We start from the raw sequence: 26,584 nt of genomic DNA on the forward strand, positions 1-26,584 counted from the left end.
ATATTTTCTTTTTTTTATTTATTTGTTCTTATTTACTTTCCAAATAGTATCTTTATATTGTTCTTTGGTTTAAATTTGATTATCGATTGCGGTACCTTCAAAAAAACTACCATCAAACAGTGATTAAAACTTGAAATTTTTGTAATTTTTAATCGTTAATTATAAATTGATTTTTTTCTTAATGAATCAACTAAAGAAAGATGAAGAGTTAGGTTGGTTTTTATACTTTTTAATGAGTTAGTTGAGTGTTTTTTAGAACATATTTTTCATCATATTGATAAGACAACTGTATTGCAAGAGGCACGGATATTTAACAAATCGCCTATTAATCCTCGAGTGTGTCGTATCTTATTGATGAAAATAGCGTATCTTTTACATACAGGGGATCATTTTGTGACACGTGATGCTACAGAACTTTTTTTTGGGATAACAAAGCTTTTTCAGCACAAAGATGTATGTTTTTTTCTTTTTAATTTTGTATATTTATATTGGAAATTTGGTACAGGCATCCTTACGTCAAATGGTTTATGTGATTATTAAAGAATTAGCAAGAACGGCAGAAATAGTTATTATGATTACATCTAGTGTAATTAAAGATACAACAATAAACCCAGATGCAATATATCGTCCTAATGCAATTCGTTCGCTATGTAGAATTGTTGATGTTGTTTCACTGAAATATAGATTATTTTCTTATGTTGTATAGGCAACTACTGTTCCAACTGTTGAACGTGGTATTAAAGCAGCTATTATTGATAAAAATCATTCTGTGTCTGCTGCAGGTCTTATTTCCTCTTACCATTTGCTTCCTATTGCAAAAGATGTGATACGTAAGTGGGCGAATGAAGTTTTGGAGGCACTTTCCTCGAAAACGGTTGTAAATCATTCTATCATACCATATTTGGCTAGTTCTACTCGGCAAATTCAGAGTTTTATTACACAATATCACGCATTAGGTTTATTATATGTCATACGAAGCCACGATCGTATGGCTGTTATGAAGATGGTACAACAGTTTAGTAGTTATCAGAATAGGGGATCGTCTGCAGGAAATATTCAGCTTAAGAACCCTTTTGCTATTGTTTTACTTGCTAGATATGCAGCAAAGGTTATGGAGGATGATCCAAGGTAGATTTCTAGTATTTGTAGCTATTCTCTTAAGATTGTTAGTCAACGTTATAATATGTTGAAATTATTAGAAGAATGGCTACATCATAAAAATGATATGGTTAACATTGAAGCTGCAAAAATAATACTTCAATTGAAAGACATAACTGAAGTAGAAGCTACTTCTGCAATCTCTGGTCTGTATTTTTAATATTAGTTTATATTTTCTTATTCTATAGTGCTTAAAGGATTTTTATCTTCTCCTCGTACTGTCTGCAGATTTGCTGCAATTAGGATCTTAAATAAATTCACAATGATAAAATCCCATATGGTTGGGTGTTGCAATTCTGATATAGAAAGTCTTATTTCCGATTCTAATAGGTCAATTGCAACATTTGCTATTACAACACTTCTTAAGACAGGGAATGAGATCAATATTGATAAATTGATGAAACAGATTCAAAGTTTTATGGGCGATATTACTGATGAATTCAAAATTATTGTTATAGAGGCTATCAGGTCACTATGCCTTAAATTTCCGTCTAAGTATACTGTTATGCTTTCATTTTTGAGTAGTGCTTTAAGAGACGAAGGTGGATATGATTTTAAAAAATCAGTAGTTGAAGCAATGTTTGATATGATTAAATTTATTCCTGAATCTAAAGAAGAAGCGTTATCTAGTCTTTGCGAATTTATCGAGGATTGTGAATTTACAAAATTAACAATTAGAATTTTACATACACTTGGTATAGAAGGACCTTATATTAACCAACCAACTAAGTATATTCGATATATATACAATAGAATTGTTTTAGAAAATGCATTGGTAAGAGCAGCAGCAGTAACTGCTTTATCAAATTTTGGTTTAGGGTTAAATAATTCTGAACTTAAGAATAACATAAAAATTTTGCTTCAAAGATGTCTAGAGGATCCTGATGATGAAGTTCGGGATCGTGTTGCTTTAAATATTAAATTATTAGAAGACAATAATGTTTCTGGTTTTCTTAAAAATAGTGTGTAAGAATTATTAATGATTTTTTCTAAAACATTTAGATAATATGCCTTCTCTTTCTGCTTTAGAATATCAACTTGTATGTTATATTTCATCAAATTCTTTTGAAAAACAATTCGACGTTTCATCTATACCGAATATTAGTAAAGAGGAGTTAGATGCTGAATCATACAGACAAAAGACTATTGAAGTAGACTCATTGTCTACATTTATGTTAATTGAGACAAAGGCCAATCAAACAACTCATAATACTCTTTTGAGTGATGTTACGGCCCAGTATACTAATATTCTTCAGTCCGTTTCAGAGTTTAAAGATTATGGTCCTCTTTTAAAATCTACTTCAAACCCAATAGAGTTAACGGAGTCTGAAATTGAGTATTATGTTACAGCAATTAAACACATATTTAAGGAGCATATTGTTCTTCAGGTATATCTTTTTATGTTATTTCTTTACTTAAAAATATAGTTTGATCTTGTAAATACTCTTTCTGATACTATTTTAGAAAATATTTCAATGATTTCAGAACCTGATGGATCTGGTTTAAAAGAAGAATTTGTTATACAGGCTCAAAAAGCGGAACATAACTCTCCTGTTAGTATATATGTTTCATTTTTAAGAGAAGATCCTGATTCATTTGTTACTATAACTTTTACTAATATTTTGAAATTTACAACTAAGGAAATAGATCCAAATACAGGTGAGCTTGAAAAAACAGGTTATGATGATGAATATCAGGTTTATATTTCTTATTTATACGTTTATTTAGCTAAATTGTTTTAGGTTGAGGCTTTAGAATTATCTGTTGCAGATTATGTTTTTCCTATATATATTAATAATTTTGCTCAAATTTGGGACTCTTTAACTGATAAAAATGAAGTTGTAGAAACATTTTCCCTTAGTTCAATTACATCTGTGCAAGGTTTGTATTTTAAGTGATAAAGAATAGTTTTAATACTATTTTCTAGAAGCATGTCATAAGATACCAGAACAATTATCTATGCAACCACTCGAGGGTACTGAGGCTGTTGTTCATTCTTCTTTTCATACGATGAGACTTTCTGGCAAAAGTATTAACGGTAACAAAGTTTTGGCGATTGCAAAAATAGGTTTTATATCTATGTTATTTTTCTATTTTTTAACCTTTGAAAGCATATGCTAAGAATGAAATGACATTGAAACTTAGTGTTAGAAGTGAAAATATTATGTTAGCTACATTGATTGCAAATGGAATTGCATAAATAAAGATATTTTTATAAAAACATCTTTATTGATATTCAATTTAGATTTTCGTTAAAATTAATCATTTATTTTTTCATCAAGATGCATTTCTTTATAACCATTTTTGTACCTCTTTGATTGTTTCCCGGCATATTTTGATAATATCATTGTCATTTAATGATTCACTTTTTTTAATTGCTTGTACTAACGCAATAGTAATACCAACATGTTTACTATGTATCCATATTCTTCCATTTGATCCCACAGCTACTTCAAACGGTATTGATGCACCTAATGTTGATAAAAGAGGATGATTTTTGTCCAGAATTCTGTATTTAATAAGATTAATAATTAATATGTTGAATTATATACTTTTGACATAAACTCCTTGATAATCCATGAATAAGAAACCCCCCTTTTAACTCTCCAAAAATAGATGATTTTTCGTCTGTTCCATCTGTACATTCAATTTCTGGCTCTATTTCTTTATCTGCATATATTACTCGTGCGTATATCAGTGCTCCCACCTATTTTTTAGCTTCTTTTCCATGAAAACTTTATATTTACTTGGAGATTTGGACGGCTTTTTCTTGTTACATTTTCAAATGCTAATGCTCCAAGTTGTCCTAATCTTGTCCCACATAAATCTACTTTATATCCTTCTGCGTGCTTAACCATGACTTGTCCTATGACAGAGTCCCCTATTACAGGAGTATACTGATATATATTAGCTGCTTGTAAAAGGCTCTATTCTACATTTTAAAACACACTTTTCGGCAATCATAATCAATGTAAAATGTCTTTTTTCCTGACTGTATAAGTCTGCCCATTTGTGTAGCACGTAGTGTGCGTAAAGTACAAAAATATGTTAAACCACGCCCAATACGCAACTGTGTTTCATCTGATTCATTAAAATGCACTTGTTCTCCTGGAAATATCACTGATTGATGTATATTCATTTGCGCTCATATGGCTACTGTATGTATCGGCTGCACGGAGTGCACGGCGTGTGTGCCAAGAATGAATGAAGATACAGAGTGGTAAGCAATACAGGCGTAATACACACATTTTACATGTATTAAGGAATGATTTGCTGCGTGCACACGGTATTCTCCCTCCTCTACCCAAGAAAACAGAGTCAGACAACGATGAAAAAAATGATACAGCAAGTGATGCTGTAGAAGCATCTCCAGGCTCTGAATGGGAAGATTTGGAGGATGATCAGGTTGTACAGGCGTATATGTAGTTTTTTTACATATAATAAATAGATATTGATGAATATCAGGCAACGACGACGGGAAGAAATAAAGGCATATGCTGAGCGGGCAAAATATGGCGAAATATTACCCATTCAACGTGCAGAATGGGCTACAGAGGTTAATGAGGCTAGTAAGACGGCTTCTGTGATTGTTTTCTTGTATAAAGATGCGTAAGATTCTATGCACTTTATGGTTAGCTGATATAATGGGTGATTCAATAGAATTTTAGCAAGTCGACAGTTATCGATGATACTTGTGCAGCTAGCAAACGAGCACCCATATATAAAGATAGTAAAAATACAAGGAGATCAAGCAATTGAGGGTTATCCAGACAAGAATTTACCAACATTACTGGCTTATTACAAAGGAGAACTTGTAGGACAAAAAATAAGTGTTTCAGTGAATGTTAAGATAGAAGGTAGGTAAATATAAGTATAAAAGCAGGTTTTAAAGCAAGAAGAAATCGAAGAATGGCTTATAAAAATGAGTGTAGTTGAATATAAAGAGGTAAATAGACATAGACGCCTGAGAATATGTAGAACAGAACCAAGAGATGATATAGATGAATTGGAAGAAGTATAGGATTTGCTATTAAGATAGAAAAAGTCCTAAAAGATGAGAAAACATGATTCGAAAAAATATGAAAAAATGTAAAAAGTAAATGAATGACTGAAGATATATGATTGTAATATAGTTTAAATGTAGCCAAAGTGTTATAAGGCTAAACAAAGATATATTTTTCTAGTTCTTTTTTCTGAAGGAACAGCCTTCCATTAAACGGGCTTTCCCACCAGTTGGTTGAGACAACACACTAGTGCAGGCACCGCAAATTACAACAGTCTGTGCATGAGAAAAAATCGTTGTAATATTAAAGCAGCCGGGACATTTGACATCCTATGTAAAATAAGTTGAAGATAATAAAAGAGGTGAATAACCATAAAGAAAGAGTTAGGACTCTGGACTAGTCTTTTAAGTTTGTGCTTTTGTGCTTCTACTGCAGGTATAGGATTTAAAAGGTCGACGGCAAGTACCTAAGAAAAAGTTAATTATTTGTAAAAAAATATTGTTTTTATTTTTGTAATTCCCAGATACAAGATAAAAATGAATGCAAAAATGCTTGTTTTTCTATAAAATAGGTTTAAAGTCTTACAATAGCCATATAATTTATTTGTTTTTTTATAAATTTTCTATGGAAGTGAAATTTTTACTTAATTATTAAAATCATAGTATTTAACTTTAAAATTATAATATAGAATCTTCTTGTGACTCTAGAGACTAGGAATTGTTGTTGTTTGTATAATTTATGACTTACCATGATTATTAAATAAAATATTTAAAATTAGTTTGTTTTATTGAAAAAATTTCGTTACTAAAATTTTAAAATTTACAGTATAAAATAATGCAAAAATTATATATAAACTTTATATTACTATAAGAAGTATGTTTTTATAGGTGGAAATATTTGTTTATAATTACTGAATCTTATAATAGTTATTATTTAGAAAATATAGAGAAACAGAATAAAAAAAGTTATTTAAGGTTAGATTTTAAAAAAGATAATCTTTTTATATTCATAATATTGATTAATGGTTTTTTAATAAATAAAATTTAATGAATTTTTGAAAAATTTTAATTTACAAAAATATTAATAATATATAGTTATTTTTGTCATTATAGATGTATCCGAGAGTAAAAAACTAAATTAAAATAAAAAATAATAAATGTCTGATTATTTACATATTGATTTAATATAAATATTAACATAGTTTTATTTTGGTATTTGATAATATTGTGGGTATGTTTTTTATGAATAAGTATCTTATTTTTTTTAATATTTCTTTTTAATATACATTATATCGATCTTTTTTGTTTCAAACTTTGGTTCTTTAAAAATATTTTTTTATAATATTATTAATAAAAGAATATCTGTATTTTTGTTTATACAATATTATATAATTGAATTTTATTATTTTTTATTTGCTAAATAAATATACAATTATTTTGAAATGACTCATTTTAAAATTTAAAACGTAGATTTTAATTAATATTTAATTTATTTATATCCATGATATAGAAATATTTTGAAAATTAAAAAAAAATTGTAAAATATTTTTTCAATAAAAGTTGATAAATTTACATAAATTTTGAAAAGATTTATAAAAGATATTTTTAATATTTTTATATTTAAAACAAATAATTTATATTTTAATTAAAAATATATTTAAAATTTTAATAAAATAATTTCAAATTAAAATTTATTTTTTATTTTTTTACAGTTGTAAAAGTTTAGATTCTATTCAAATAAATCATATTAAATTTGTTTTATGGTTACCTTATAACTTTGATTTTTTAAATATTTTTTTAAAGATTTCTAAAGTTTCTTTTTTCAATTTACTAAATTATTGATCCAATAAAATATTTTTTCATCATTTTAAAAATATTATGTTATAAAAAATAAAACAAAAACTTAAATAGTTAAAACTAAATAATTAAACTGTTTAGCATTTTTAAAATATGTTACTAATTTTATAAAAATTTCTTAAAATTATTAAAAAACTATTAAAATAAATAGTATATTTTCACAAAAATTAACCTTATTTTTAAATATCATTAATATCATTAAAATATATCATTAGTTAAAAAATTAAAATTATAAAATGTTTTTTATATTTGTATTATACATTAGATAATCTTTTTTTAATGCTTACTATATTATATATCATATGTCACTATTCAAAAGAAAACTATATAAAATTATTAATGATTTCATTTTATATCACAACTAAAAATATTTATATGATTGTCACTTTTGTTGGCACATGCTAAAATAGCTTTGTGAGGATGAAAATTTAAAGCATTAACTGATACAACTTTTCCTTGATGCAAAAAACTAGAATAATATCGGAATGTAGACAAGTTTAATCCATCTGTATTCCAAACTTTAATATCATTATTATTAGATCCCCTATTATAAAATTAATTATTTCAGAGATTAAAATAAAAGAAAAATACGTGGCAATACATGGAATATGTTCATGTACAGAAAGTGATAATAGACCATCTAAATGTGCATTAATAGTTCGTATAGAATTATTAAGTCTAATGTCCCAAAGTTTTATGTCGCCCGAGATACTTAAAAATTAGGCATTCAATAATATTAATTACAAGAAAATACCTTCCTGAAACAAGTTCTCTATTTCCACCTTTTTGCATAGTCACTTTAGGAATCCAAGTTTTATGTTCTTTCCATACTTTGACCATTGCATCTCTTGGAGGGTTCCTTTGATCATAAATGCGTATAGCTCCATCACCAAAACTAGCTACAAAAATATTACCTTCAGTTTCATCTGAAGTAATCGATGTAACATAATTTTTAGATCTTGCTGGTATATTCTACAAATGATCAAATAGAGTTTTAAAAATTAATAGCATACACTTAAACACATTTCTTGAGATGCATCCCAAACTTTAATGATTTCTACTTCGCCACCAACAAAAAGTATACCACGTTTTTGCTGGCAATCAATAACTAATCCACTATTACGATTTGATGGAACTAAATCCGTTAATGCTCTCCAAGCAGTAACAAGTTCTATAGATTCAGTATCATAATTTTTATATATTCGTATAATGCCATCAGAAGATCCAACTAATATATATCCAATATCATCTTGATTTATAAATTTCACATCAGTAATTCGTATTCCAAAAGTATTGTTATTAGAAAACTGATTCAATTTTATTCCTAATTCCCAATCCCATACTTCCACATTATCTTGATCGTCTGCACAAATAAGATGTGATTCAAATTCGTGAAATAAAAGATGAGAAACTTGTATGAAACTTGACTTAAGGTTACAAATTTGACTATTCCATGAAAGTGATCCTATATTAAGTCAAAATATATTTAAAGAAATATATTTAAAACCAGCCACGTCTTTTAAATTATACGTTTTGTTTATAATTTTTTCATTGCGATTTCTTCTCCACAGTCGTTGATTATAATTAACGCTCCCAGGTTCATCTGCTTCTGCTGGCTATTAAAAGTTAATAAAATGCCTATTAAGGAAAAAGAAAGTTGCCTTCATTTGAGGTTCTTGAAAATATTCACAACTCCAATCAAAAAAAGTGCTTTGAAGGGTATATTGTGACGACTTATAAAGTTTTATATCAACTTTTTTTGGAAGAGGCTTAATTGAAGCAGAATGAAAGTTTCCATGTTTAAGAAAAGTATCTTCATCTGAAGAAAGACATGATTCTAATGTCGATGCTTCAATATAATTCCCAATCTTGAGATTTTTTAAAGATAAAGCTATCGAGGCAGAACATTTTAAAGTATTAGTTAACTTTGAAGTAGATGATATATGTTGAGTCCCAGAAGACAAAGATTTGATGTTTTCATCAGTAAAGTTAGAAAATTTTGATTTATGTGTTATATCATTTTTTGTAGTTATTATTTTTTTAATAATAGATTTTGTTACAGTTCCAAGTTCTGACTTAATAAGCATATTATAAATTTTATTTATTAAAGAGATGCTAATAAGTTCTATTTCCAAAAATGGGTCTACTGTGAGTAATAATAATGTTTTCCATATTGCTAAAGTTAATGAATTTGTACTATAATTAATAAAAGGCTTTTTAAATCTAAATCCATTAAAATTAAAGTCTGCACATTCATCCATTAAATGTTCAAATGCAGCAACCATTATTTTTTTATTATAACGTGAAATATATTGTGAAAGAAAAATTGCTAACTCTTTACGTACTAAAGTTGAACCATCAGAGAAAAGACTCAACGATGATACAACGACATAATTTTCCTTAGCAATTACTTCTTTATTCTCAGTAGAAAGCTCTATAAATGTTGTTAGAGCAACTAAACTAGCAGTTCGAACTTCTGGAACAGGGTCTGATAATAAATTACATAAACGATCGACTATACCTTCTTTAATACCAAGTAATTTTGCATCTGAAAAATCTTTCCATATTTGACTGATACAAAGACATGCCCATTGTCTTAATAAAGGATCTTGATCATTAAGATGTATGAAATTAGCTTGTAAAACACCAGAGTTTAAACATGCAGTTTGTCCTTGTTTAAAATTCCGAGAGAAAACACTAAGAATAAAAGCGCACATTGCACGATGTTCTGATATATTAGTAATTGATAAATTCCCATAAGTTGGAGAAAGAATTTGAACAAAATAAGAATAACCATCATCTTTAAGAAGATCCGATTGACAAGAATTATCAACCGCTAAAATTCTTGCCCATATAAAAACTAAAACAGGTTTTAATTCTGCAGCAGATGATTGTAAAAGTTTTAAAACATATGGAAATATTCCAATAGATAATGCAAGATTCACTGCCCATGGACCTAAATCAAGGAACCTACTAAGTAAAATTAAAGCTCCTAGACGATGGACTTGAGACAAAAGTACTTGAAGTACTATTGGTAATTGATCAGGTGCTTTTTTAAATACTGAACCTTGTTCTAACCATACTTCAAATGCAGTTAACTGTTCTCTAAAAAAACTGCTATGCTTATATTCATATGCAGGTCCTCCATTTTCTGCTTCAAGTAATTGAGGTAATTGGGCCAAACATGCATCTACAGCTAAATCCCATGAATTCCACATTGGATGATGATAAGTAGCAGGTAAAGAAGGATATGACATTGGATGACATTGATGAACTCTCATTATCCTTTCTGCTAAAAGAAAATTTCTAAATAATGCTGCCACCATTAAATCTTGTCGAAATAATTTTTTGAATAAAGGCTTTGGAAGAATATTCCATGCAATACTATCCGTAATGGCAGTAAATATCCAATTCAATTCACCAAGAGGCGTTCTTCTGTCTTGCAAATGCCCAGGTATTTTCATTACCATATCTATAGTTATATTTGAAAGGAAAGGATTTTGTAAAACAAACCATCTAACTGCAATTTCAATAGGAGATGTTAAACAACATGTAAATAGATCAGCAGGAAGATCTGGATTCATAGGTAACCATTCTTTAGGTCCACATGCTGCCAATTGAATAGATTCTTTTTGTAACGGTGGTAAAGGAATACTTGAATCAAAAGCGTGTTGTTTTTGAGCTTCCGCGTCCCGTTGCTCCGCAAATTTATTAAAATTTATAAGAATATTCCCAGCCGCACTACAATCATATACATATAAACAAGGAGAACCTAACCATGTCTGAAGATCATATAAAGATATTGGAATATATTGAGTATAATTTTTGTTAAATACCCATATCTCACCACTTTCTGTAGGCCTTGGAACACCATGTCCATTATAATGAAATAATATACGTTCATCTTTAGCGTTACGGCGCTGAGTAGAACAAAATTTTTTAGTTTCTTCTATAGAAGGATCGAGATATTGTTTGTAACGTGTACGCATACTAAGAGTTTCATATTGTTGCTGTAAATTTTTTCCTATAGCTTCTAATGATTTCTGTGATGGTAATGAAAAAGGATCAATCCAACATTCCAGTTTTGCACAAGGACTTGTTTTAACTATATCAGGCGGGTCAACCCCAATATTCATACATATGCATAATGCCGCTGAAACTGTTTTTAATCTTTCTTTTATTCTCCAATCCTGGAGTTTTTCTTTTTCATTTTCGGGTTTTGGAATGCCATATGTTTCATGTCGTTTTGCAGTATAATGCATATAAAATATCTAAATTTTTTATTAGATATATATTAATATTAGAATAAAAACAGTAAAAAACCAACTTTTTCATTTGCATAATCATATTCCTGTGAATTATTTTTACTTTTGAATCCATGACGAACTCTTATTATTTGAATTTTTGTTTCATTGTTTTTTGGTGATATTTTTGTAATCAAAGTACTTTTATATTTTTCTTTTGAATCTTCATCTTTTCCTACATTTTTGTTATTCTCTTTTTCTTTCGTTTCTATTAAATCAAAGTGTTTAACTAGTGCTTTGTTTAAATTTTTTGTTCCAACTATATTGGAAGTTTCATGGGTTTGTATTATCCCATTCTTTTTAAAAATATCAAAATCAATTTTATGCTCCTTGTTAACATTAGAGTCTTTCATTTCAGACTCTTCTCATATGTTTCTTGTTAGATATTCTATATTTTATCCATGAAACCTCCATAGTTCCTCTTTATCGTAATCGTCAAGTTTATTTTGTTTAAAAAAATTAAGCAGATCCACCTAAAATGTATTAATAACCTATTGATTTTCTATATATATATATATATATATGCATATATAGTTCAATATAAATTATTATATTTTTATATAAAATGTCAAAATTATCTTTTTTTATATTATTAAATTTTGAAATATATATTAAATTTACTTATATTATAATAAACTATTATACTTTATTTTAGTTATTTTTCTGGGTTTTCAAAACTACAAAATAAATGGAATTATATAATATATAAATATGATAATATATGTACATATATTTCATAAAGATTTATATTGCATTATAAATTGCATCAAAATAAATTGAAACAAATAATTTTGATTTTTGGAATCTTAAACTATATACAAATTATTATTTACATTTATATATAGAAAAGGGATATTTTTATATGTTGTCATTAGAATTACTCCGAGTTTTTAAATATTATAAATTTGATTTTTTTTTATAAAAAAGTTTAGAATTTTATAATTTTAAAATTTAAGATAACATTTATTATACATTTTAGTATATTGTATTTTTAAAAATGATATTTTTGTGATTTAAGGTTTCGAAAAGTTAGATTTAGTTTTAGAAATTTAAAAAATTGCGTTATTGTTTTTGAAAAAATTATATAAAAGTTTTTTAATTTTAAGTGCTTATTTTAATAAAATTGCATATTTTAACTAAATTCTAATATTGTTTTATAGAAATTGGATAATGGTATATAACTCGTGTCATCTTATTGGTCAACCTATTATTAAATTACAACTAAATGATCTAAAGTATCTTATTATTTTAATAATGGTTGGTTCCTATGTTCGCCTATATATGATAAATAACCCATCTGGTCCGATTTATCAAGAAGCTTATATAGGAAAAAGAATTTCTAAGTATTTATTTTTAGTTATGTTGTTTTGATTAATATATTGATTTCAGTTATATTAAAAGAGAACTCCATGTTGATAGGCATCCACCTTATGCTCTTATGCTTTATTCTTTAATTGCATCTATTTTTAATTATGGAAAATTTAATTTAAAAAACATTAATAAGTCAGCTTTAAAAGTATTTTTATAATTTGTCTTAATTGTTTAGAGCTTATATAAACTCTAACGTTCTTTATATATCCATGCGGTTTTTTTCTGCTATTTTTGGTATTTTCTTGATACCCGTTACCTTTTTTACATTAAGGGTTATGAAATTTACAAGAAATACTGCTATTTTTGGTTCTATATTGATTATTTTTGAGAATTCTATAGTTACTCAGAGTCGTTTTTTATTTGTTGATTCACTAGTGTTATTTTTAATTGCTTTAACGCACTTGTTTTGGAGACTATTCGAAAGTCATCAGCAACATTCTTTTAAAAAAGCATGGTGGATATATTTAATAGCAATTGGGTTTACTTTAGGTGCACTTATAAGGTTTCTATTTTTTTTTATAACTCTATTTTTAATTATTAAATAGTACAAATTGGTTAGGAATTTTTACACTTCTCTGGATTGGGCTTTTGGGATCTCTACAATTATGGCATTTTATAGGAGATCTTACAATGACTCCAGTAAGATATTATTTATAATTGATTTAAAATTTATTATTTATAGACTACCTGGATTAAACATTTTGTCTCACGTGTTTTGTGTTTAATTATTGTTCCTATTTTATTTTACATCACTATATTTTATTTTCATATAAGTTACTTGAAAAATGCAAACAATAATCTGTTTTTGAGTCCCGAATTTTTGTCTACACTTAATAATAGAGATGTTAAAAATGTACCTTCACTAGTTCATTATGGTTCTAAAGTAACTATTCGACACTTTGGCTCATCGGGAGGGTATTTGCATTCACATCCTCATTTATATCCTGCAGGAAGTAAACGTATTTTTATATTTTTTAATTAAAAAAATATTGATGTTTTTTTAGAGCAACAAGTGACTCTTTATTTATATGAGGATAGTAATAATGATTGGTTAATAACAGACTCTGGTCATGACTCTTCAGAAGGTTCTTCTTCTTCAATCTTAGATGGTTCTATAATTAGATTGTATCATCTAGAAACTGATAAAAGATTGCATTCTCATGATGTTCGTCCATCTTTATCGGATACTGATTGGCAAAATGAAGTATCTGGATATGGATATAAAGGATTTGCAGGAGATAATAATGATCTTTTCAAAATAGAAATAGATAAATCAAGAAGTTACACTCAAGAATCTAAAGTTAGTGTTCGTGCAATTCAAACAAGGTTTCGTTTGATTCATGTATCCACTGGATGTGCTTTATTTTCTAATGGTATTAATCTTCCTACATGGGGATATGGCCAAATAGAAGTTACTTGTGCAAAAAATGGAATTATTGAAAATAGTTTATGGTATATTGAGAATAATAACCATGATGATTGTAAGATTTGTTTTATTAATATATTTTAATAATTGGTATATTTAGTTCCTGATGATATTGAAAAAGTAACTTATAGAAAGATTAATTTTTTTCAAAAATTTTGGGAATTGCAGAAATCTATATGGAAAAAAAAATTTGAATCTAAGAACTTTTATGCATCCAACAATCATCCACTTTCATGGCCTTTTTTAACACGTGGAATTCGTTTTTGGACTGCAAATAACAAACAAATTTATTTTCTTGGAAATCCATTAGTATGGTGGCTAGCATTTGTTTTTATAGGAATCTATACTGTTTTGAAACTATTTAATATATTGCGTAATCAAAGAGGATATTCGAAATATAATGATAGTATAAAACCTTAAAATAAGTTAAATTTACTAATTAGAAAAAGAAACATATTTAAAATATGATTATCTTATTGGTACTACTCTAATTGGTTGGATTTTTCATTATCTTCCATTTTGTTTTATGAAAACACAATTTATATTATATCACTATATACCTTCTTTATATTTTTCTATTGTATCTTTTTGCTCTTTTTGGGATTTTATATCCATTAGATTTTTTCAAAAATCTCAAACTAAATTACTAACATTATTTTTTTTGAAAATAGTCATTTCAATTTATTTTATATTATCACCTCTAGTTTATGGCTCTATTATGAGAAAAGAGCATTGTAATTTTATTAAGTTTTTTAAAACTTGGGATTTAGATTGCTAATTCTTTATTAAAATAATTTTACATATTTTTTTAATAATTTTTATGATTAATACGTGAATTTGGCTTAAAAATTTAATTATAAGAATGATTAAAATATTTTTAATTAATATGATTTAAATTTTATTAAAAATATGGTCAATTTTGAATTATATGTTTTATAGGTTTTGATTTAAATAGATATGCATATATATATTTAAAAACAATTATAACTTTATATGTTATCTAATATTTTAAGTTAAAACTATCTAATGAAAATATGTTTAAAATAATTAATATCAAGTATAATTTATATATGTTTAAAATATAACGATTTCAACTTATTCTTAATAATAATTTGGCTTTTATATAATCTTTATCAGAAGTATTTTTAATTTATAATTAGTTTTAACTTTTGCTATATAATAATATAATAATGTTTAGAAAATATATATGCATGTAAAATAATAGTTTAATATAAAAAAAAAATACATCTAATATATTATTGTAAGTCATTGTTCACAGAAATTTTCTAATTCTAAAACAAAATCCATGAGTCATCAGAATTTTTCAATTTTTTATATGTTGAAGACTTATCATAGTCAGAACTTAAAGAAAGAAGTGAATAATCATCGGATGATATATTATAAGATACGTTATTTTCTGTGTCCCATATAAATTCCTCTTGAAGAGCTAGTGTTTTTGATATTGGTGACGTAGAATTTGAAAGATATGCTTGTTTAATGTTTTTTGTGTTATTTTCTTGTGATGAAAAAGGAGTATTTTGTTTCAGTTTCATGCAATTATTATACTCTTTTGTTTCAGAATTTAATATAAGAATATTTTTTTTTTCAATGTTTATGTTTTTATTCTTTTTAGTATTTTTCTTGATATTTTCTTTATTTGATCTTTTATTGTCGTATTTATAAACAATTGAATTAGAACTTGAATGATGTTTGTCCTCCGAATCTTTTTTTTTTATTTTACGCTTTTTATTATGCTCATAAGATAGAACTCTTTTTAATTTTTTACTGGGATCTGATGGTGCTAAATGTTTAATAGGTGATAATTGAATAATAATAGGATTTTTAAGAAATTCCATGTATATTAATTTTTTTAGTTCGTGTATTTTTTATGAAAATTCCTTTATTAAAATAGAAAAAACATTTATCTTTAAAATAATTTTCACTAATTATTTTTTAATTTTAACGTTAGGATTTTTAGATAATTTCAAGATAAAAAATATATAATAATCATAAATATTTATTAAAAAATTTTAATATGTACTTTTGAATGAAAAGTATTTTTGAGGATTTTCGAGTAATTACAAAATGGAAAAATTTTAGCAGTTTGAAATTTTATAGATTTTTATTTTTTGAAAATTTTAGATTTAATAAGAGATTAAAATGTATGAACATCAAAGATATTCTGGAGAAAAACTATTCTTCTGAAAAAAATATACAGAATTTAAATTTAGATCAAGAAAAATCTCATCCAGCATCTATATTTGGTCGTAAACACATTGGAAATGTTGAAATATCACCTAAAATTCTTAAAAGTATTGAAAATATTATTGAAAGTATTTCATCATAAGATTTTCATATTTTTTTTAATTCTTTTAAGATTCTCATAAACCAAGCATTCATTCATCTCTCATGAAAATGTATGCATCCTTAAGAAGTTCTCAAACAATTAAAAGAAAGTTATCAGCAATAGATACAGATGCCTATCTTTTGGGGATAATGCCCCAAATTTATGCATCATTATATAATGTGATTAATGAATTGCGGATGAGGCTTGGAAATAAGTGGGTTCCAGAAACTGTTTTAGATTGTGGTGTTGGTCCTGGTATTGGTGCTTTAGTTTTTCAAGAATTGTTTGAAGATTCTATAGAGAAAGTAAAGGATATATTAGTTATAGAGTCAGCATATACAGTGAGACAGCGTGCTTTTTATATACACAAAGGTAATAAATCAAAAATTCTTTCAAATATTCCATCAACTATAGATTCTAAATTTAACTTTATTATTGCAAATCATACAATTTTAGATATAAATACATCAAATCATATTTTTGCTGCTCATATAAAAAAATTATGGGATAAACTTTCTTCAGAAGACGGTATATTGCTCCTTTTAGAAAGAGGGAATCCCATGGGTTATAAAGCTATAGCTAGAGCAAGACAAATGATTTTATCTGGTTTTAATTTTACTTTAAAAAAAAGTTCAGAATATGTAGAAACTGGTCATATTATTTCTCCGGTATTATCGAAATATAATATTTTTAAATATTAAAGTTTATTAGTGTTCTCATGATAAAAAATGTCCTCTTTTTACTAATGGTCATCTTTCTAATCGTAAAAAATGGTGTCATTTTAGTCAAAAATTAATTAGACCTGAATATTTACAGAAAATAAAAAATTCACCTTATAATATAGAAGATGCTAACTATTCTTACTGTATTATTCGTAAGGGAGTTTATAGACCTGTCCTGGACTTAAAAACTAGTTTAAATGAAGATGTTTTGTTTTATGATTCTTATAACTGGCCACGGCTTATCTTTCCTCCATTAAAAAAACATGGGCACGTTATAATGGATGTTTGTGCATCTAATGGCAGTATACAAAGATTAATAGTTTCAAAAAATCAAGGAAAAATAGCTTATCGAGATGCTAGAAAGATACATTGGGGGGACTTGTGGGCATTAGGGTCATTGTTTTTTTCAGAAAAAAATAAAAATTTAGAATAAATTTATTTTTTTATAAATTATTAATAATTTACTCTTTATATTTATATTGATTTTTAAAAATCAATTTTAATCCATAAAAATAATTTTAAAAATAAATTTAAAATCAACAATAAAGTTTATATTAAAAATAACAATATATTGTATTATAAATAATTTATGTATTTTTATATATTTCTATCAATAGTTTTTAGTATATAGTTTTAAATTAAAATAATTAATTTTTTTTTTAAAATTAAAATTTAATAAAATTTTAAATATTTAAGTGAATTATTTTTACAATAGTAATTATACTTTTAGTTTCAAATTATAAGGAAATACAAATATATATATAAGAACATTTTTTAAAAACCTAAACAATCTTATAAAGCTAAAAAACTAATTATTTTAATAACTGAAAACAATATTATTTAAATATAAGAAAATCAAAGTATCAAATTACTTATACAATTAAATCGTTATCGAATTCCCATTACATAAAAGTCTCTCAAATATACTATTAATGACATTTTAAGCAAAACATTATAGACAAAACCCTTAACTACAAAAGTTATGTCTGCAGTATCTAGGATAAATTCTAAAGTCTATAAAATTATTTAAGCATTATCCTATTAACTACGAAAATTTTTATTTCATTTTCCTAATTCTCAATGTTTAGAATTACTTATGTTTATAAAAAATAAAACCAATGTCTAAACTTTGTAAATTATTTTCTAAAGCTGAATAATTATTATTCAAATAGAAATCTATTAGTTATTCCAGCGATATAGGAAACGTATAAAAAATAAGCGAAAAATTATAAGTAAAAAGGAAATTCGATAAATCTTGTGAGTTATTGATGATAAAAGTCTTAACTGGGATTTAATTAAATCAGCTTTGTGTTAATACATAAGTATTTGCAGAGACTAATAAACATGTAACATATTAACGTAGATATACAATGAATCCTATCATTTTTTATTTAAAAAATTAATACCATCCTGTTTGATTAGTCAAAACATGTTGCTCTCCTTTTTTAATTTTATGTAAATTACCCACTGGATATCCAGAAGATCCATTTTTAACCTGAGATCGAAGCCTATTATTAATAAGTTTAAATATCAAAATTAAAAAAATATACAATTATAGGACTTACATCCTATCACTTCTAGGTAAATTTGTTACTCTAGTAGAATCAATAGGAATATTAGATGCATTCGTTTCATTCATTTGAGATTGAATTTTTCGACGAGAAGTATTTACTGCCCCTGAATTTCCGCTTGTTCGAGGTGGGAATGCTGATGATTGTACACCATTAGATGGTGGTATTTGATTTACAGAATTAACATTTCTTGTTTTTTGTGCATTAGTATTTTGGTCATCTGATACATGTATAGCAGCCTCTTCTTGTTGAGCTTGAGAAATAGCTTGAGCCTGTTTAGCTTGATTCTAAAATAGTCATTAAAAACACTTAAGGGGAACTTTAAATATTACATATTTGAAAATAGTCCAATCAAACACATAATCGTATTGAAAACCTTCTCGAACAAAAAGATCACGAAATAATTTTCTTAAATAAGAATAATCTGGCTTATCATCAAACCGTAATGATCTTGTATAATTCAAATAAATAGCAAATTCATTCGGGAATCCTCTAGTAAGAACTTCGGTAGGTGTAGTCATCTTTTTTTCCATAATACGATCATATTTTTGTTTTTTCGTTGCTGCTTTCAATCCTTGCCATGGAAGGGACCCACGACAAAAATACATCATTACATATCCGAGTGATTCTAAATCATCCCTACGACTTTGTTCTAACATATTATAAATATTGAACAAAAAAAAGAAAATCTTACCAACACCAAGATGTGTATTAATACTTGCATATCTTGCAGTACCAGTAAGATTTTTATTCTCTTTATACGGAATATGTAAATGAGTTTTTGGGTCTCGAAATTTTTTTGCTAGTCCAAAATCGATAACATTTACTTGATTACCTCGTTTTCCTATACCCATAAGAAAATTGTCTGGTTTAATATCCCGATGGATAAATGATTTTGCATGGATATATTCAATTCTAGAGATAAGTTGATCAGCTAAAAGAAGAACAGTTTTAAGACTAAATTTTCTATTGCAAAAATTAAATAAGTCTTCTAGACTAGGCCCAAGAAGATCCATAACCATTGCATTATAATCACATTCTGTTCCAAACCAACGAACAAATGGTATACCAACACCACCTGCAAGTGCTTTATACACTCGTGCCTATCAAAAATAAATAACCATGAAAATAAAAATACAGTAACAACTTCGTATTCTAATTGAGGATGCTTTACTTTAGATGACTCCAACTTTATAGCAATTTCTTCACCCGAAATAATATTGGTTCCTGAATTAAATCTGGCTCAGTCAAAATAGAAAATTTTCATTAAAGAACAAATACCAAGATAAATATCACCAAAGGAACCTGAACCGATCTTCCTCCCAATCCTATACTTATTACCAACGCGAAGATCCATAGCCATAGTTATTCTTATTGATTAAAAAACGTTTTTTAATTGATTGTTATGATTTACTACTAACAGGATTATATAAGCAATAACAATATATATCTGCAAAAAATTATACAATATCAAAAAAATTAATGTTAAGGGCTTTCTTAGAAGCAAAATAGTTGAGACTTTAAGAGTTTTTGTAGTTCTTGTTTTAAAATGTAGAATGTATATCCAAAGTTTATTCTGAAAAAAAAGATCCACTAATAGAATATCAATCTCAGAAACAAAATCTGGAAAAACAATAATTTTTATGCTTTAAAACTAATCTTTTTAGAAAAAAAAAAAAAAACAAAAAAAATAAGTAAACTTATTATCTAACCTTTTTTCAACGTTTTAATGCTTCGTTAAATCTAAGAAAAAAATAAAAAAAATTACCACACAATAAAGAAAAACGTTAAAAGAAGTTTTTTTTAAAAAGATTCAGTAGCTATTGATATTTTATAACAAAAAAATTGATTTTCTTAATTTCAAGACTTCCTTTAAACTTTTTATTATAATAATTCTCTGTTATCTTTTTATTTTTTAATTCCTTTTTGCTTTTTTTATATTATTATGTTTTCCCCTTTAATACTGAATATACGTAGTTTAACTTATGACAACTCCAAACTCTTGGATAGTTTAATTTAGACTTTTATGACTTTTTTTCTTTTAAAATATCCCTTGTTAATGTTACGACAATAGTTAACGGATAAATCAGTTCAAAAAAAAAAAATCAAAATTAAAATAAAAAGATGTGAAAAGAATATAAAGTTAAAATAAAAATAGTTTATAATTTAAAATTAAAGAAAAGAATTAAGAAATGTTTTATTTAAAAAATTTTAAAATAAAATGTTTTGATAAAAGGGGGAAAATGTAGAAAAAAAAATTATCGAAAATACCTAGCTGGTGATAATTTTTGGTGTTTTAGCGAGAATAAAAAGTATAAAAGTAAAAAAATAATACATAAATATCTAAAAGAAATTAGTAATTATTTTATAATATTTTTAAAAAATTATTATTTTTTAATTTTTTTTTAATCATAAATTTGATTATACTTTTTTTAATCTAAATTCGTATTATAAAATATTATTATTATATATATATCATTATTTGATTTAATAGGCTAAATTTAGGATTTTAGTATAAATTCATTTATAAAAAGTATTTTTTATACTGTTTTATTTAATATAAAAGTTAACATTTTTTAAATATTTAAAATAATGATTTAATGATATATTTCAAAGATTATGAATGGTGCTTTAAATAAAATTTCACTTATGAATAATATAATTTTTAAATTTTAAATTTTAAATTTTTGTTTTTTTGATGTAAACATTTTCTGGTATTTTAAATAATTTTTAATTTAAACTTAAAACTATCTTTTTTTTAATATTAATATTTATAATAAAAATTATACTAAAAATAGAATTATAATAAAATACTTATAAAAGTTCCTCAAATTTTCAAATATATTATTTATATTTAATATAATATAAAAGATAATGTATATTCTAATATTTCAAAATTATTAAAAATTCTAAATATCTTATTACATATTCTTATTATAAAAAACAACATTTAATTATTAAAATTAAATTAATATATTTAATTTTTTTTTGAATATTTTTTAAAAATATCTATAGTATAAAAAATTAAAAATTCAAATTTTAAATGCATTGCTTTTACATTATACATTATGGAACAAGTCTTTTTGGATCGCGTGGAAATAAACATGAACGTCTATAGAAATTAAATATATTAATTTAACTCAAATATATAATACCTGATATTTCCAAGCTCTAAATACAAAAATACAACACGTTCTAAACCTATTCCTCCTCCTCCATGAGGTGGAGCACCGTATTTAAAACTATTGATATAATCTTTTAAACCAGTTGTATCAATATTCATAGCCTTAATTCGTTCTTGAAGATATTCTGGATCATGTATACGTTGAGATCCAGATAAAATTTCTTCTCCGCGCATAAAAAAATCATAAGAATTTGAAAAATCAGAATCCTCTGGATCTGGCATTGTATAAAATGGCCGAGCAACCAAAGGAAATTTGTCAATACAATAAAAATCAGTATGATAAAATTCCTTGACTAACATTCCGAGCTTTCGTTCTTCATCTGTTCTGAAAAATTAATATAAAGCAATTTTGTAAAATATATCATACGAAAAATCTATATAATATTCTTGGTTTTTGTCTGTTCTAATGCCCGCTTTTTTTAGCAAATCTACTGCTTCTTTAAATGTAAGACGAACAACTTTATTGTTTTTTAAAAATTGAAAACCAGTGCTTGGAAACTGTTTTTTAATAATATCTATTTCACTTGCATATCGTTTGGGAAGTTCTTTAAATATATATATAAAAAGACCTTCGATCATTTCCAAGACTTCATGATAATGCTCATAAAATGCCATTTCTAAGTCAAGTCCAGTAAATTCTGTCATATGACGATGAGTATTAGAATCTTCTGCACGAAATACAGGTGCAATTTCAAAAACCCTATCAAAATCAGATAGCACTAGCATTTGTTTATATAGTTGCGGAGACTGAGCAAGATATGCATCTCCTTTGAAATAATCTAATCTAAAGACATTGGATCCTCCTTCTGATGGGGCAGATATTATTTTAGGAGTATGTACCTCAACAAATTTATTTTCAAGAAGATATTCACGAAATAGTTGACAAATGCCAGATGATATACGAAAAATAGCCTGACATGTAAATGTACGAAGGTCGATTATTCTATTATTAAGACGAGTATCAAGATTAACTCGTGCATATTTTGGGTCATCATTATTACTTCTTTCCTGAATTATTTCATTTTCAGATCGACTTGCATCTTGGATTTGAAACGGAAGTTTACTAAGAGATTCACTTTCTATAAAAATCTATTACATTAAATATTTTTATATATTTATATTACTTTTACAAACCGTATGAACATGAATTTCTATATCTTGTTGTGTAGAACTTTTAATAATAGCAGGGCTTTCCTTTACTTCTCCTTCCACTAAAACGATACTTTCAGGATTAATGAAGCCACACCATTTCACCATTTGTTTACTTATTGAACTTTGGTTTGCAATAACAAGAGCTTGTACTGTACTTAAATGTTGGCGTAACAATAAAAAACATATTTTAGTCCCTTTTAAATATTAAATAAATGAAAAAAAAAAACAATAAAAACCCTGCAAACGAGATGTTTGAAGTCTTGCTCTGAGAGTAATATTTTTACCATTCATTATTTTAGATAAATCTTTTATATAATAAAATGATTTTTCTAAAACTATTAAATCTTAGAACAATTTCCAAAAAAATTACCTAATTTTTCAAATGATTGATTCATCTTTTTTTTTCCATAATTATCTTTTGCAAAATCCTAATTTAATTAAATTAAACAGTTTTATATAATTAAATTACTTGAAGTAAATTATCATTTTTTTCTTTAAAACATAATAATTCTTTATCTTTTCTTTTTTTTTCTTTATTTATTCTTTCTTGCAGTTTTTTTACCCCTTTTTTAGATAATTTATCTTTTCTAAAATATTGTATAAATGTCAGTTAATAATAATAATATAATTACATTTCTGAGATATCACTAATATGATCTAACGACAATTTTGAGATTTCCATTTCATCTTTTTCCTGATTTCTAGAAAATGAATCAGACATTTTTTGGATTTTAAAACTTTTTCTATATCATAAGAATTTCAAACAAAACATTAAGATTACACCAACCTAACCCTAAAGTAGAATATTATTTAAAATTAGAGACTATAAATTCTAAAATAAAAATATTAATAAAAAAAACAAATATAAACTATAATTCAGAAAGTAGAAAAACAAAAGTGTTTATATATTATTTAAAATAATTTTTAATTTTAAAATGTTAATTTTATAAAAAATTTTAAAGTAGAAAAAAAATAAAAACTTATAAAATATTTAGATTAAAGATCATGAAAAAATAATTTAATTATTATTTATTATCGACTTTTATTACCTTGGACATTTATTTTTGATCATAATCGATTTTTCGAATCTGAAATTTTAACTCCAAAAATTTCTTTAAATATAAAAATAAAAATAGGATATAAAAGTGACCAAATTTATATTGTAACTCATATTTTTAATGAGGGTGCTTCTAGTTTCCTTCCTTTTTTATGTAACATGTATTTTTTCAAGAGATATAAGGATTTCAGGTAATTTTCATTTTATGATTTGAAGTTTACTATTAATTTATAAAAGAAACTCGGATTTTTATTAGAAAGACTCAAATCCAAGGAACTTGAAGTGTCTGGATTTTTATCATGTATCTTTCCATGGCCTTAGAGAGTTTCTGGGATCATTTAAAAGTGAAAAAAATATTTTAGAACTAATGGAAAAAATTCAGGTACTAGTGTCAACAGAGAATCTAAAAGAAGGTGTGAAGTTTATGTTTTTTTATTTAAGTCTAATTGTTTAACAGAAGAAGAGCGACTATTCATGCACTTTCAAGTTATCTTAGAAATTTTTTTGATATAGAAGGATGCATGAGAATTTCAACGGCTTATTGTTCTATTCTAATGAGTAGAGAAATAAAGACTTAAATGAACTGAGAAATTTGTGCTTGAATAAAAATGGTTTATGTAAAAGAATATTAAAATATTTAAACGAAAGTTCTATATTAATTAAAAATAAACAGGATGGAATTAATTCATTAATAGGGAAACTTTGTCTAGAATATCTTGAAGAATTTAATGAAATGGGAAAAATCTATGGAGGCATTTTGGAAGCTACAAGTATAAAAGTGAAAAAAGAGTGTAAAGAATTGAATGTTACTATTCCATCTAAAGATATTCCACTACAAGAACTATCTGATGAACATAGTGATGATATATCATTTATTAATTCAGAAAAGAGTGAAATTTTAAAAGATACCCTAATAACAAATTTAATTAAACTATATCTATAGAAATATATACAGGAACAGGTACTGTTATTACTCATCTTGTAGTGACTGTTACTGTAAATGTTTTGGAGACATACTCTGCTAGAAACACTAACTTCAACTATGGCACTTTGTGAGTGTCAGTCCTGAAAAATGTACACATACAAATACACCATGTTCTCCAAGACCAACATCAACATATCTAGGCGAACCATCATTATTAAATCTTTCTTTAGAACCAACAAAGTCACCTGATTCAGATAAATGATCCAGATGAACCAGATAAATCGCTAAAGCCAGAAGAGTCAGATGGATTGGAAAAGTCAAATGAGTCAGATGAGTCACTTAAACTAGTAGAACTATCTGAATCAGAAGAGTTGAGTTAATTTACTATAATTAAGATTATACAGTTTTGAAAACAGTAACAGTGATATCAAACTCAACTAAAGGTCTGGATTATGATAAAACTTTTGTTAATAATGATAGAATACAATTAACTGTATTTCATAAAGATAAATTGACTTGCATAATTATTAGTATGATATTAGGAATATGATTGTTGTTTAAAAAAATATGATTCTTTTATATTTTATTAATAAAAATATATGGTATATAGATTTGTACTGAAAATAAACTTTAGAATAGTTACATTTTATTAATGTTAATATCTAGCTGATTTGTAAAAATAAAATAATTTAAAAATACATAAAGAAATGCAAAGGAATAAAAAGCTAGAAGTATAAATTCATCATAGTTTCAAAAGTATTACTTAAATATCTAACATAATTTGGATTAATTATTATATCAGAATTTATGATAATTTTGCATGTAATTTTTGAGGGCTTAAGAAAAAGCATTTTGAAAAAGTACTTAACTAAGGTTTTCAAAATATATAAAGTTTAATATAAAAGAACATATTTATGATTAGAAGCCTTAATTCAGGTTTTTTACACAATTATATTATCAAAAAATATGTATGAATCTAATGCTATAGTATGATTTTACAAGACTATTTGAGCTATTTTGCAGTTATACATTAAATCTAAAATTAATATATTACAAGATGATTCTAAAAGTAAATAAATGAACAATTGCATATTGAATTAATTGAACATAGATTAAAAACAGAAACTTGCAAAGAATTAACAATAAATTTAATAAATTTATGCAAATCTTTTCAAAGCAGAATGTCATGATATTTTTAATGTAAATACTGAATAATGAATACTATTATTTACAAAAAAATTATAATAAATTGAAAAAGAACCAGGAAAATTACCTATAGATAATAATGGGCTTTTTAGATATTACAATAAATTGAAAAAAAATTACTTATTTTGAGAATCTGAATAAATCGAACATTTTTGCTAAATAGGCGATCTAATAATACAAAAATTTAAAAAATATATATAATCTAAAAAAATTCTTTAATTGCTCTAATAATAATAATAATCAATTTTCTTTTGTACATATTCTAAGTATTCATATAAAATAGTTGTAGAGAATCTACAGC

The 26,584-nt window shown here is 25.5% G+C and overlaps 11 protein-coding genes across 11 annotated transcripts; 5 read left to right on the forward strand and 6 right to left on the reverse strand.

The window, feature by feature from the left end:
- Window positions 1–181: 181 nt before the first annotated feature.
- Window positions 182–3,358, forward strand: T551_01417 (coatomer subunit gamma; the record flags this gene model as incomplete). The annotated part of the gene is made up of 11 exons (XM_018373680.1): window positions 182–212; window positions 242–453; window positions 506–664; window positions 707–1,128; window positions 1,171–1,304; window positions 1,347–2,120; window positions 2,161–2,546; window positions 2,586–2,855; window positions 2,901–3,039; window positions 3,086–3,226; window positions 3,270–3,358. 11 exons carry the CDS (start codon window positions 182–184, stop codon window positions 3,356–3,358), a joined length of 2,757 nt encoding a protein of 918 aa, XP_018230335.1.
- Window positions 3,359–3,450: 92 nt separating this feature from the next.
- T551_01418 (exosome non-catalytic core subunit RRP40) lies at window positions 3,451–4,297 on the reverse strand (the record flags this gene model as incomplete). The annotated part of the gene is made up of 4 exons (XM_018373681.1): window positions 3,451–3,667; window positions 3,711–3,865; window positions 3,906–4,055; window positions 4,109–4,297. The coding sequence occupies 4 exons, from the start codon at window positions 4,295–4,297 to the stop codon at window positions 3,451–3,453; spliced, it is 711 nt and encodes a 236-aa protein (XP_018230336.1).
- A 61-nt stretch (window positions 4,298–4,358) lies between these two features.
- On the forward strand, window positions 4,359–5,179 carry T551_01419 (uncharacterized protein; the record flags this gene model as incomplete). Its single annotated transcript, XM_018373682.1, has 5 exons — window positions 4,359–4,378; window positions 4,422–4,580; window positions 4,624–4,767; window positions 4,819–5,015; window positions 5,058–5,179. The coding sequence occupies 5 exons, from the start codon at window positions 4,359–4,361 to the stop codon at window positions 5,177–5,179; spliced, it is 642 nt and encodes a 213-aa protein (XP_018230337.1).
- Window positions 5,180–5,338: 159 nt separating this feature from the next.
- Window positions 5,339–5,756, reverse strand: T551_01420 (40S ribosomal protein S27; the record flags this gene model as incomplete). The annotated part of the gene is made up of 3 exons (XM_018373683.1): window positions 5,339–5,491; window positions 5,533–5,628; window positions 5,748–5,756. 3 exons carry the CDS (start codon window positions 5,754–5,756, stop codon window positions 5,339–5,341), a joined length of 258 nt encoding a protein of 85 aa, XP_018230338.1.
- A 1,607-nt stretch (window positions 5,757–7,363) lies between these two features.
- T551_01421 (ubiquitin-binding TORC1 subunit KOG1) lies at window positions 7,364–11,675 on the reverse strand (the record flags this gene model as incomplete). Its single annotated transcript, XM_018373684.1, has 7 exons — window positions 7,364–7,562; window positions 7,610–7,729; window positions 7,773–7,990; window positions 8,032–8,483; window positions 8,526–8,634; window positions 8,773–11,289; window positions 11,346–11,675. The coding sequence occupies 7 exons, from the start codon at window positions 11,673–11,675 to the stop codon at window positions 7,364–7,366; spliced, it is 3,945 nt and encodes a 1,314-aa protein (XP_018230339.1).
- Window positions 11,676–12,492: 817 nt separating this feature from the next.
- Window positions 12,493–14,897, forward strand: T551_01422 (uncharacterized protein; the record flags this gene model as incomplete). Its single annotated transcript, XM_018373685.1, has 8 exons — window positions 12,493–12,665; window positions 12,712–12,825; window positions 12,869–13,195; window positions 13,239–13,332; window positions 13,376–13,652; window positions 13,698–14,174; window positions 14,220–14,525; window positions 14,569–14,897. The coding sequence occupies 8 exons, from the start codon at window positions 12,493–12,495 to the stop codon at window positions 14,895–14,897; spliced, it is 2,097 nt and encodes a 698-aa protein (XP_018230340.1).
- A 514-nt stretch (window positions 14,898–15,411) lies between these two features.
- On the reverse strand, window positions 15,412–15,975 carry T551_01423 (uncharacterized protein; the record flags this gene model as incomplete). The annotated part of the gene is made up of 1 exon (XM_018373686.1): window positions 15,412–15,975. One exon carries the CDS (start codon window positions 15,973–15,975, stop codon window positions 15,412–15,414), a length of 564 nt encoding a protein of 187 aa, XP_018230341.1.
- Window positions 15,976–16,283: 308 nt separating this feature from the next.
- T551_01424 (uncharacterized protein) lies at window positions 16,284–17,621 on the forward strand (the record flags this gene model as incomplete). The annotated part of the gene is made up of 3 exons (XM_018373687.1): window positions 16,284–16,452; window positions 16,497–17,134; window positions 17,178–17,621. 3 exons carry the CDS (start codon window positions 16,284–16,286, stop codon window positions 17,619–17,621), a joined length of 1,251 nt encoding a protein of 416 aa, XP_018230342.1.
- A 940-nt stretch (window positions 17,622–18,561) lies between these two features.
- Window positions 18,562–20,175, reverse strand: T551_01425 (uncharacterized protein). Its single transcript, XM_018373688.1, has 6 exons — window positions 20,041–20,175; window positions 19,907–19,986; window positions 19,454–19,862; window positions 19,092–19,411; window positions 18,739–19,046; window positions 18,562–18,696 (listed from the first exon to the last, which is right to left on the reverse strand). The coding sequence occupies exons 1-5, from the start codon at window positions 20,120–20,122 to the stop codon at window positions 18,750–18,752; spliced, it is 1,188 nt and encodes a 395-aa protein (XP_018230343.1). The 5' UTR covers window positions 20,123–20,175; the 3' UTR covers window positions 18,562–18,696; window positions 18,739–18,749.
- A 1,650-nt stretch (window positions 20,176–21,825) lies between these two features.
- Window positions 21,826–23,816, reverse strand: T551_01426 (aspartate-tRNA(Asn) ligase; the record flags this gene model as incomplete). Its single annotated transcript, XM_018373689.1, has 8 exons — window positions 21,826–21,871; window positions 21,915–22,268; window positions 22,311–23,032; window positions 23,078–23,289; window positions 23,332–23,424; window positions 23,466–23,523; window positions 23,565–23,682; window positions 23,728–23,816. 8 exons carry the CDS (start codon window positions 23,814–23,816, stop codon window positions 21,826–21,828), a joined length of 1,692 nt encoding a protein of 563 aa, XP_018230344.1.
- Window positions 23,817–24,519: 703 nt separating this feature from the next.
- Window positions 24,520–25,457, forward strand: T551_01427 (uncharacterized protein; the record flags this gene model as incomplete). Its single annotated transcript, XM_018373690.1, has 5 exons — window positions 24,520–24,572; window positions 24,610–24,710; window positions 24,848–25,042; window positions 25,096–25,148; window positions 25,308–25,457. The coding sequence occupies 5 exons, from the start codon at window positions 24,520–24,522 to the stop codon at window positions 25,455–25,457; spliced, it is 552 nt and encodes a 183-aa protein (XP_018230345.1).
- Between the last annotated feature and the right edge of the window lie 1,127 nt (window positions 25,458–26,584).

The sequence above is a fragment of the Pneumocystis jirovecii genome, assembly GCF_001477535.1.
Source record: "Pneumocystis jirovecii RU7 chromosome Unknown supercont1.5, whole genome shotgun sequence".
Taxonomy (NCBI): domain Eukaryota; kingdom Fungi; phylum Ascomycota; class Pneumocystomycetes; order Pneumocystales; family Pneumocystaceae; genus Pneumocystis; species Pneumocystis jirovecii.